Source organism: Condylura cristata, unplaced genomic scaffold, assembly GCF_000260355.1.
Source record: "Condylura cristata isolate star-nosed mole 26May11 unplaced genomic scaffold, ConCri1.0 scaffold00004, whole genome shotgun sequence".
In the NCBI taxonomy this organism is placed as follows: Eukaryota; Metazoa; Chordata; class Mammalia; order Eulipotyphla; family Talpidae; genus Condylura; species Condylura cristata.
The window spans coordinates 12389505-12401527 of NW_004567105.1; the positions used below are offsets into that span (position 1 = coordinate 12389505).

A 12023-nucleotide genomic window follows, 5' to 3' on the forward strand; every position below is an offset into this window, starting at 1 on the left:
TTGACATTATGGAAATACTTGTACAAATAATATGAAATATTAATTTTTTATTGTGACAAATAGTATTTGGAGAAAGTAATAATGCTTTTTTGTCTTTTGTGAATAATCAAATAAACTGACTATTCTCATATTACTCACATGGAATATTATTATAATTAAAAATATTTTCCATATTACACATTATGGTATTCTGTATTACACAAGTAGATAAATCATTATACTTTAGGAATTCACATTCTAAAATCAATAATCTCTTCAACTTGATTATATACTATTTAATTAACCTAACTATCATTCAAACTAACTATAATCCTCAAAAAGCAATCTTAACGATTGGTCAGTGCCCATTAAAAGTTAATTCATTATCAAGAATTTTTCTGATCTATGATATATGATATAGTAGACTTCCTCCTTTTGTACTAAGGTTGTATGTGTGTGTGTGTGCGTGTGCAGAGTTTTTCATTTTTTTAAATTAACTTCAGTGTTTTGTCTGCATACATTTAGAATGAGAGCAGTTACATATTGGCAGTACTTTCTTATACCATTCCAGTGGTGAACATGTAGTTTTTTTCTTTCTTTCAGGAATTGATGCCAACATAAAGGATAGCTTAGGTAGGACTGTCTTAGACATTCTGAAAGAGCATCCATCTCAGAAATCTCTCCAGATTGCAACACTCTTACAAGGTAAAAAATAGTGTATGATGGATGAGTCTGTCTTAAAATTAAGATGAAATTAAAACTTTCAGTTTCCTTTTGGGTTTTGAGTTAATGTTTGCTTGCATAAATTTCTATTTGCTTTTTTTCTGGTACACTTTTAAACTAAGTAATAAATGTTCAGATGTTTTATTTCTGTTTTTTTTAGCTACTTAATATTTTTTTTAAAAGCTGAAGCTTTTTTTAAAGATTTTTTTTAATAGATTTTTTTCTACTTGTAGAAAGTAGGAGGCAATGAAGTGTCAGGTAATAGGCAATAAAATAATGATAATTAAGTATTATCTCATATTTGAATGATGTGTTCAGAGTTTTGGGGAATTTTCTATTATTTTGTCTTATTTCTTTAATTCTGTGATGTATATAAATCAGATTTTATTTGTTTCCCTCTTGCACATAAGGAAATTTGAAACTCCAAGATTCTGGCTTGTTGAAATTTATATGCTCTGTATTACGAACTGAGCCATCAGTGGGGGTTAACAACACCAAAGTTTGTATTTCAATGAAAGAATATGGAGTCCAGTAGCACAAAATAATTCAGTATTCCTAGCCTTTTATTTTGAACAAATCTCTTGCAAGTTGTCTTTTAAATCTACTTGTACTTCTAGTCATCAGCTCTGCTGTAGGTTTGATGAGCTTCTAAGTACTACTTTTTCATTGGCACGACTATATGTTTCCTATTAGGCCTACACTTTTATGAAAACTTTGCTTTGAATGCTTTCCATTTCTGCTTGTTGATTTTTACCTGACAAATGGAGCATGTTTCTTTAAACACCCAGATTTCATTCTCTTTCCAGTTAGCTCTTTCACTGTTCAGCAGTGAGCAGCCCCTAAAATTATTAGTGGCTGGTAGAGGAGAGAGAGAAAGGATGGATATCAGAAGTTAAAGAACAGCTTTGTCCTACAAAGAGATAAATGAATTAACACCCAGTCAGCTGGCAGGCCTGCAGATACAAGAGCCAACAAAGGCCAAAAGGGTAAATTGAAGAGATGCTTTTTCTCATTATTTCCCAAACCTCTGAGGGAAGGTCAAGTCCCTGCAATTTTCTTGTCAATAAAGAAGTTAATTGCAAGTCAAGTGTACACAGGGACAAAACAGAGAACAAAAACAAGTGTGGCATTTCATATTAATTCCAATCAAAATCACATCAAATGAAAACAAAGAAGTGAAAAGGAGTGGTAGACCACATTTATAAATCTTCTCCCTCCAAGTCCTTCATATTCGATTTTGGACTCTTGCCAATATGAACCAAGATGAATCTTAAACACATAAAGGCTTTAGCAGAACATATAATTTGAGGGAAGCAAAATACATGACATCCACTAAAAAGGGCCTATGATCCACGATGATAGACATTTTCAAACATACTGCATTGGTTCAGCTTTGAGGGAAATATTGTATCAGTGTGTGCTCATTTAGATGGTCAAATCTACTAGCTCTGCCAAGATGTAATAGAGAATTTGGCTTATCATGTATTTTTAAAATTATCAGCAATCTTTAGACTGTGAGTACATTCTATTGTCTATATTCTTTACCTTCCTAGATTTTGGGTCACTAGGACACTTAAAACCTTCAGAAAAAGTTTGTAACTGAAACAAAGATGATTATAATCGATAAAGTTACTATTGTGACCTGGAACAGAAATTCGGTCAAATATTTTAACAGCAGAATCCCAGAGGTTGCTTTCTTTTCCTGGTAGAATTTCCTTGGTAATTTGCCCTTTTGGTAGAAAATATTTATATGATAATGAACACACACTTGTTTGTGTGTACAGAAGGGTACACATTTTCTTAACTAGATTTCCATAAAGAAGTGGAAGTAGAAGTCTCTGTAGGAATAGGTCTGTTGATCAAATCATCCAGATGGGAATTATGCACCAGCTATTGCAGGCTGAATATTTTTGATAGCAGAAATGTTTTACTTATAATATTTATTTTCTTTTAAGATTTATTTCTTTATGCATACAGAATTGGAGTACAGGCCAGAGTTGCAGGGAAGGTGAGAGGAATCACCACAGATAGAGTAGGGAGCATAACAGGCAGATTGATGAAATGCACTGCTGAGGGGAGCAGCAGGCAGGCCAGGAGAGGTCTGCTGCACCATGTGGGTCACCTCTAGGGTGGGGATCAAACTCACATTGAAGCAGCTGTGGCCAGCTTGTTGTGTTGCACTTTAACCCACTGGGCAACCAGGAAGGGTCAGAAATATTTTATTTAAAACACACATTTTGTTGTTGTTGTTCACACTGTTTCCATAAAATTAACTTTCAATATTTAAAAAACTCAGATTTCAATAAAAATTCCAGTTTTGCCTTCCCAAGACATGCAGGTTTTGTTTTACTTTTATTACTAAACTTTTCAGTGGGGTACTTGCTCTGTGGTTAACTATTCTCCATGTGATATCTTTACTTAGTATCATAATCTGGCTGAATATTAGTTGATTTTTATCCCTAATAAGTAGCTGTCTTCCTTATGATTAAGAGTAAAATGAGAGACTTTTTGTCCCATGTCTGCATGGGACAAATTAATTAACTGCATGGTTACGGCCACGTTAACCTCCTTTAGTTGTCATTTTCAAAACTGAACTAGTAATAATGCCTGTGCCAGTTTTGTGAGGATTGTGTCGTTATGGATACATAGTAAATAATATTTCAGTTTTAGATGCTATTCTGTTTTTATTATGTCTGTTAAAATTAGAAAAAGAAGGGCTCTCCCTGGTGGTGCAAGGTGTTAGGGCACAGCACTACAAGTGAGCCGTAGCTCTTTAGTGTGAGTTCGATTCCCACCCCAGAGCTGACCCACATGGCACAGCAGACCTCTCCTGACCCGCCCATTGCTCCCCTCAGCAGTGTACTTCGTCAGTCTGCCTGTTCTGCTCCCTACTCTGTCTCTGGTGAATCCTCTCACCACCCCAGCACCTCTGGCCTGTACCCCAGTTCTGTATGCATAAGTAAATAAATCTTTAAAAATATTAGAAAGACAAGAGGCTGAGTGTTGGAAATCATTTCATGGGGAAATTATTTCCTTATGGAAATAAAATTTAATATGCAATTATGCTTATCTTACAAGACTAAGTATCATTATAACATAAACTTATCTATCTGCATTTGCAATCCCTGTGGAGGAAGCAAAGTGCTCTCAAATCATCTTTCGGAGTACTCTAACCCTTTAGACAGAATGTGTTTAAGGAAACCAAGGATATTATTGTATCCTCACTTAGTGAATTATCTTTGAAGATAGTATGTGATAAGTTTAGTTTGGAAAAAGGGTTTGTGAGTCTGTTCCAAGTTGTCTTTTTAATTTTAATTAAAAAGCTTTAAATTAAGGATTATCCTTACTTTTTTGGTTTATTTGGTGATTCGAAATTCTTTTAACAACTTAAGAAATAGATAGATAGATAGATAGATAGGAAGGATATGAGGGAAGAAGTGAAAAACTATCAGAAGTAACAAATCATTGATTTTAAGATAAGTTAATTTAAGTACATAATTTCAAAAACTTATATATACAGAATATTTAGAAGGCGTAGGAAGATCAACAATCCTGGAGGAGCATGTACAAGAAGATACAACACAAGAAACACACATGTCCTCTCCTGCCGAGTCTCCATCCCAAAAGACCAAAAGTGAGTAGCTAATGAAAAGACCTTAAATGATACGTGACTTTTATGTATGAATTTGTCTTGTGTGTACAAACAGGCTAACAAAGCTAGTAAGTTATACTCTACGTTATGCTTTCTTATCCAGTCAATGTTTATGAGCTTCTGCTATTTTTCAGGCACTGGTCTTGGCCCTGACATGCAATAGTAAGCAAAGCAAATAGCAATTTGCACTGTTGTAAATCTAATTAGTTCATGAATAGAGATGTTTCACACTAGGCCTTTTTCTATAATGCATCTTTGATGCAGAATAAAAATATTGCTATTTGGATGATAACTGTGTTTGCTTAGAAGACATGATAGGTATAAAATACCTTTCTGAAAGTAATTAGAAAGATACATATTTGCTTGCAGTTCAAAAAATATTGTTTTGACAGAGGATGCAAATTATTTCTGTTACTTCTGTGTTTCCCTTTACATCACATATTATATTTCTAATTTATTACTTATTTATGTAACCACTTGTTTAAATAAGCTCTACAATTTCTTTTTATAAACTTAGGGTGTAAGTTCTGTTAATGAAGTGTTGAATGAATCTATAGTGATATACAATACAGTAAAGTGTTACTTAAAATTAAACATAATAAGTGAAGATTTTAAGGATTATATTTTAATTTTAGATATTTTATTTACTACATATATGTAAATCTTCAATATATGGTTATATTTTGAAAAAAGAATGAAAACTTGGAAAATAATTTCTTTTGTATTTAAATATTTTTTAAATTGTGGCTTAGTGCCTTGTTGCAGTGGAATATTTTCTGATGACTTAATTAACCTTGTTTGCCATATTTTGGGCTCTATCACCAGACTAGCCACAATTTTGATATTTGACATAACATTTTAACAGTATGTCTTGCTTGAAGCTTCTGCAAAAATTTAATCTCTTTTTACAGGTGAAACTGTGACTGGAGAATTATCAAAACTCTTAGATGAAATAAAGCTCTGTCAAGAAAAAGATTATTCTTTTGAAGATTTGTGCCACACAATATCAGACCATTACTTAGATAATTTGAGCAAGATTTCAGAGGAAGAACTTGGGAAAAATGGAAGCCAGAGTGTAGTAAGTAATGTGGGGGAAGAAGACCATGTGTCCTGTCTTTGCTGGTTCAGTGTGTTCCAGAGAGGCTTGGGGAGCTGTGCCTTATCATGTCAGATTCAGTGTCAGCATCCTTGTGCTCTTTTCCTGATTTCAGGGGTGTTTTATTGTTGCTGCATGTGTACAAAAAGGAATGCTTTGATAAAATTACTTAAAACTTGAGGTTACCTCACTGCTATGAAACTCTTGTTAACATATGAATTCACAGAATCTGATTCATTTCTTTTAGTTTCCTTGGGCATAACAATGCTTGATTCGCAAAATGAAAAGAAAACGTTCCTTTTGTTTTCTTCTCCTTTTGTCTGTGAAAGGAATCTCATCCTACCTTGATAACACAGCTGAGCTATGTATGTATAGTTCTACTTACTCCTTGATTTATAGTAAAAGAGAGATTTTGTGGAAAGTTCCACTTGAATGTTTTTATCATCTTGTGCAAATCCCAATTTGCATGCAACCTACAAGTTCAGTATCTAAATTATGATTCTTTTTCATTTGGGTTTTTACATTAATGCAACAAGGAAAATCTATAGAGGGTCAATCAGTTTAAAATTAAGACTTGTATCTTATTGAGGAAGTATTTGTAGGAGTCACTCATGCTAAAGTATTTCATTATTTTGATATGAAAATTTTTTGTTTTTAAAATTTTATAATAGTTTATTTTTACATTATTTTTACATCATTTTGTGCATTTTTCCATCTCAGTTGTAATCCCCGTGGGCTTCCCATCACCGAATCACCCATGTACCATCACCATAATCCAGTGCTGTTCCCTACTCCAGCCCCACAAAATGTCTCTGGTATATAGCTGTTCAGCATTATTTTTTTAGTTACTTTTAAAACTTTGTTGTAGAAACTTTCTACAAAAGCCAATAATAGTGTGAATTAAGTATGTCTTATCATTTATGAAAACTAATATATATACACATATATAATATATTATATCATATACAATATAATAATAATTATATAATTATTATAGTATGCATTATAATATATGTTACTATTATAATATATATTCTCTAAATTGGCTACTTCTAAGCCCGTGTGTGTGTGTGTGTGTGTGTGTGTGTGTGTGTGTGTGTGTGTATAAGCACAGTGCCTGTAACGGGAACATGTAACTTGATTCAGTTGCTTGTTGCTTGATGTGAGATGTGACACTACTTTCCAGGCTGGCATTTGTTAGTCTCGTTCCATGGCTGGCCTCTCTGCCTATACCTTTTTTGTTTGTTTGCTGTACTACCTTAAAAAATCACATTATTGGCTCCAACAACAGCTTTTTATAAATAATTATGATTAATTTGATTATGTGTGATAGTGAATTACTGTAGGTTTTTCCCAAATGAAAATTTAATGCCAATGAAATACAATGTTAGGATACAGTTCCCCATTTAAAAATCTTAACCAGGTATATGCTTCCTCTAGATTACAAAAGTTTCATGTCAACAGCTCCTTGAAAGTTGGTTAAAAATGAGAACATATTTATCCTACATAAACAGTATGTGGTGTTTAGGTTTTTAGGTCTGTTTTTAACAATTTCTCTAAATTGGCTACTCCTAAATTCATGTATTTCCTGAATGCTTTAATTTCCTAGACCAATGGTTTCTGAACATCTTTTGTTGTAAGTATCATTACATAAACAGGTCTTGAACAAATATCCCAAAGGCATTTATATATATTATATATTTATTACTTTTCTAGGAATATATGATTGAAATTGAGACATGTACTATAAAAGAAATTAGAGAGAGATTGACAAAGAATAAATGTAAATAGAAGCTCTATTTTTTTCTCCTGCTTGGTGGGTATCTTGTGCACTCAATGGGAGTCTGTAGACTCCTTGGAGAACATGATGCAAACTTACAGGCAGTGATGGCAGGTGTTTCAGCATTGAAAAGTGGCAAAGTTTGGTAAATGATGGCATTTTTTTTTGTAAACCAGATATTGTAGTAGTGAGATATAAATTAATGCTCAGAAATTGCATTAAGGGAACTCAAGCTCATACTTTTATAAAAGCAATCACTGTTTTTGTCCTGTGACAAATCTTTATATTACATTTATAGGCACTATTGCTTTATTAAAATTTATGTTCCAGAAGACAGAAAAACATAGCATATGTTAGAAAAAATAATTCTAATAATCTGGGATAATAGAGTTTAAAAAGGAGAAGCATGAGAGATAAGACTAAAAAGATAGGCTAAGGTAAAGCCTTAGGCAGGTGAAGTACATCATTGGAAGTATCCTTTCATAAGGTAAAATTAATAGAAATTTGTTATCAAATGTTTAGAGTAATGTAATTATTTTGACCTTTCCCTATCACCTGTATTTTACTTGCATTCATTCCTTTTCTGATGAGTATTTGTTTTCGTTCACCAATGTTTTTCCAGTTCTGTTCTGAGTTGTACTCTCAAATTATGCAAAATACTTAATCACATACTTCTAGATCACCTAGTGCAGATGGTTGGTACGTATTGTCAACTTTAGGATTTATGGTAGTGGTAATGAGATGTGTTTCCTTACTTCAGGGAGTTCAAAATTCCTGTTCTAAGAAGTCTTTAATCACAGTGTGCAGACGACTAACGTAAAACTACAAATATATGAGCTGATATTAGGAGATGCTTGTTATTTTCTATTCTAATGTTTTATATGATTTAAGCAGTTTAGTCCTCTACGGCAGATGGAATTTTGGAAAATGATTTACCTGCAAGTGGCAGATCAAAGCTTCAAAATCAGGCACTCTTTTATTCCTCACTAATTTGTCATAGCAAGCTACTGGTGGCCAAAGGATTTAAAAAAAAAAATTCTATTATTGAAGTACAATTGGTTTACAACCTTGTTAATGTTTTGGAAGTAAGGGTTTTCCTTCTGAGGTCTAATTACCATGGAACTCTTGCTATTGTGCTCCCATAGTCCTCCACCACAGTCCACTGTGCTCCCTACCCACCCTGTTTTCACTCTTCTTTCTTTCCCCACCCCACCACCACCTATGGATGCCTCAGTGCACTGCCAGCTCACAAGGTTTGGTCTTAAAGTTTGTCTTTGACTCTTTTACATATTCATTGGGGGCTTTCATGAAGTAGAGAAGGATGAAACTGGACCCTAGAAGAGAGAACATATGTTTTGCTTTTTGCATTTGATTTGGGGTGAATGAATAAATAAATGAAAGAGAATTATGGGAGAGGATTCCAACCTGCAAAAAAAGGGTATGCCAAAATTTGGGGGTGAGACTTGCATGTAATTTGAGGAAACCATGAGAGTTGGTTTTGGAAAGTTACTAAAGGAAAAAGTTAAATAAATAATGATGATATTTAAAACTTATAGAACACTGTTTATTTAACCTGATTTAATCCTCACAATAACCCTATAAAAGTGGTAATGTTATTTCCCTCATTTACTGGTGAGAAAGTAGAGGTACAGGGAACTTTTATGAGTTTCATAAGTTTGCAGAGTAAGCTCCAAACCGAAATCTATTTTGTCAAAGGACAGAGGCAGATAATTAGATCAGGGAAGCTAGTCAGAAGTTTAATTTCTGTTGAGGAGAATAAAATATCATGAATAGGATCATTTTGTCAGACGTTCATGGGAGACCCTCAAACACTTGATTCTTGGCAATGTATATGCATTGGCTTTATCTGGAAAGAAGAAACCTGAGGTAGCATGGCAGGCCAAATAAGTCAGAAGTGAATTGAGTAGCCCTGAGCATTATCCTTGCTCAAAATCTCATTCTAAGATATACATTATTGGTCTACAGGACCAGCTGCCAGCACCTGCCTCTGGTCAACTGGGCCTGACATGATGAGTCTAAGCTGATCTTGCTGATGCTACAGAATTACAGAATTGTAGTGTTGGAGTAAGTCTCATGGATCTCCTCAGGTCCTCCCCAGTGTAAGAATTTCTAAAAATATCCTGAGTTAGGGAAGCTTTTAGTTTATCATTAAGGAAAATTCAAATGGTAGTGAACCCAAAGTTCTAAATTACATTTATTTCTGTATTATACTAGAATGTAGAATAACAATTTTGGTTGTTTACTACATTAGTGATTGTAGGGTTGACATTTGGGATCAGTTAATTTTTTTATAAGATTTATTTATTTATTCATATAGAACTGGGGTACAGGCCAAAGACGCGGAGGGTGAGAGGAGTCACTAGAGACAGAGCAGGGAGCAGAACAGGCAGATCGACTAAGTACACTGCTGAGGGGAGCAGCGGGCTGGTCAGGAAAGGTCTGCTGCACCATGTGGTCACCTCCGAGGCAGGTGGGAATTGAACGCATGAGGAATTGGCTTAAGCTTCTTAGTGCTGTGCTTTAACCCGCTGCGCCACCAGGGACGGCCCGGGATCAGTTAAAATTTAAGTTTAGCTGCTATTGAAACATCCACCTTTTCAGTAGTGATTGTCTGTTGTAATATGACAATTCCAAAAGGAATTTGAAGAAATCAGAATGTGAGAATAGGGTTTTTTTTAAACATTCATATCATTAATAAGTGTACTTTATGTATAATTCAAGCTAATAATGTAGCTTGAATTTCAGGGGTATTTTAATTATTCTTAGCTTGGTTTAGCTTTCACACTTTATTTTTCTTCCAATAGAGGGCACTCTAATTCAGTTATTTAGAAATACAAAGACAGCCATCTTACGTAAGAACTTTATTTTTGAATTGGAGGTTTTAGGTTTTATAAAATATTAGCCTTAAGGTGATAGCTCAAACAATTCTACTAATATAAGTGAATGAAAAATTAAATTCTTATTATGATTGAATTATTCATTTCAAGGTTTTTGCATTTAATGTGAATGCCAGCTCAAGTGCAAGTTAAAATTACATTTTCTTTTGCATAAATTTTAAATCAAAAGTCAGTCTGTTTTAAATGCTTTTATAATACATGAATGGAGCCATTTTCTAAGTTGAGTTAGGAAATTATATAATTTAGGATGTATTTTGAAGGAATAGAGTAATCTTCATGTTCTTCACAATCGTATGAAATTTTGGTTTTTGAAAGAATATATATAATCTGCAAAAACGTTTTGTTCTTTTATTTTCTCATTCATTGTGTTCTTTTCCTCTATGTATGGGAAATGTGCATAATCCTTAAATGTCAACACATCAGTCCTTAGAGAAATTTTACAACATGGAGTTAATCTGAGCAGATTTTAGAATCTTTCAGAAAAGCATTAAAAAAAATTTAAAATAGAGCAATACTGTTACTCACAACTAGTGGGAGGCTTGAATCTCTGATGCTTACTGAAGGTCACCCTTCACTGCCCCACTGCTCTGCTTCCTTTCTACCACTTGCTGGTACCAGTTCTCCAATCACTTCAACAGGTACAAAGACAACAGTCCTACAATGTAGTCCTAGCACAATCCATACAATCTAAACATGTAGAGACAGAAAACATATCACAAATGCTGGAGCAGAAAAAAAAAACCCACAAAAAACAACTGAAGTCTCAGTCCAGCAGAATTATGGAATCATCTGAAGAGGTTAGGAATTCTTGGAACTCAACAAAATGATGATGACATAAAACAGTAACAGAAAATATAAGGCATTTACAAGTAGAACTTAAGGATTTAAAAAAATATATTACAACCAAATTTAAAAATACAATGGAGGGCCTCCATAGAGGGTAAATGTAGGCAATCCAGAGAATTAGTGGACACAAAAACATAAGACAGAGAACACACCAATAGAAAAACAGAAAAAAAGAATAAAAATATGAAAAAAGTGTAAGAGTATTTTGAGATAACCTGAAGAGAAAAAAGCCATCTATATCTTGGGGATGCCAGAAAAGAGAAAAAGGCATAGAAAACTTATTATAAAAAATACTGAGAACTGACCGCTCCCTGGTGGCGCAGTGAGTTAGAGCACAGCACTAAGAAACTAAAGCCACTTCCGCATGAGTTTGATTCCTGCCTGCCCTGGAGGTGACCACATGGTGCGGCTGACCTCTCCTGGCCCGCCCGCTGCTCCCCTCAGCAGTGTACTTCGACGATCTGCCTGTTCTGTTCCCCACTCTGTCTCTGGTGAAGCCCTTCACCCTCAGCATCTCTGGCCTGTACCCCAGTTCTGTATGAATAAATAAATCTTAAAAAAAAATACTGAGAACTTAAAAAATAAAATAACTAATATGGCATCTAGTGTGCTTACAAATTTAATAATGAAAAATGCATAGTTAAACATATGAAATGAAAGATTAAAAAAATGATTCTAATTCCAGCTTGGGTATTTCATTATCTCTAATGTTCAAAATACTTATTGAGGCCTATTATATTAAAACTGTCTTCAATAATAATACTAAAAAAACTATCTCAATCTGGAAAATGAACTAGAAATTGTGAGTGAAGAGAACCATAGGTCCCCAAACAAAATAATACTAGCCAAATATACACTAAGACAAACGATAACAAAACTGTTGAAAACTAATGATAGGATACTAAAAACATCAAGAGAAAAAAAGAGTAACTTTTAAGGGACCATCAGTTAGATGATCAGTGGACTTTTCAGTTAAAACACTTACAAGCAAGAAGGGAATGGCAGGGGGGATATTTAAAATACATAAAG

At 33.9% G+C, this 12023-nt stretch overlaps 1 protein-coding gene across 9 annotated transcripts in view; it reads left to right on the forward strand.

Moving 5' to 3' along the window:
• ANKS1B (ankyrin repeat and sterile alpha motif domain containing 1B) overlaps positions 1 to 12023 on the forward strand; it is a 755486-nt gene that overhangs the window by 92660 nt on the left and 650803 nt on the right. For all 9 annotated transcript variants that reach the window (XM_004675770.2, XM_012720251.1, XM_012720253.1 and 6 more), the window contains exons 6-8: positions 583 to 684; positions 4223 to 4336; positions 5266 to 5432. In XM_004675770.2, coding sequence (XP_004675827.1) covers positions 583 to 684; positions 4223 to 4336; positions 5266 to 5432 — 383 coding nt within the window. The remainder of the gene's footprint in view (positions 1 to 582; positions 685 to 4222; positions 4337 to 5265; positions 5433 to 12023) is intronic.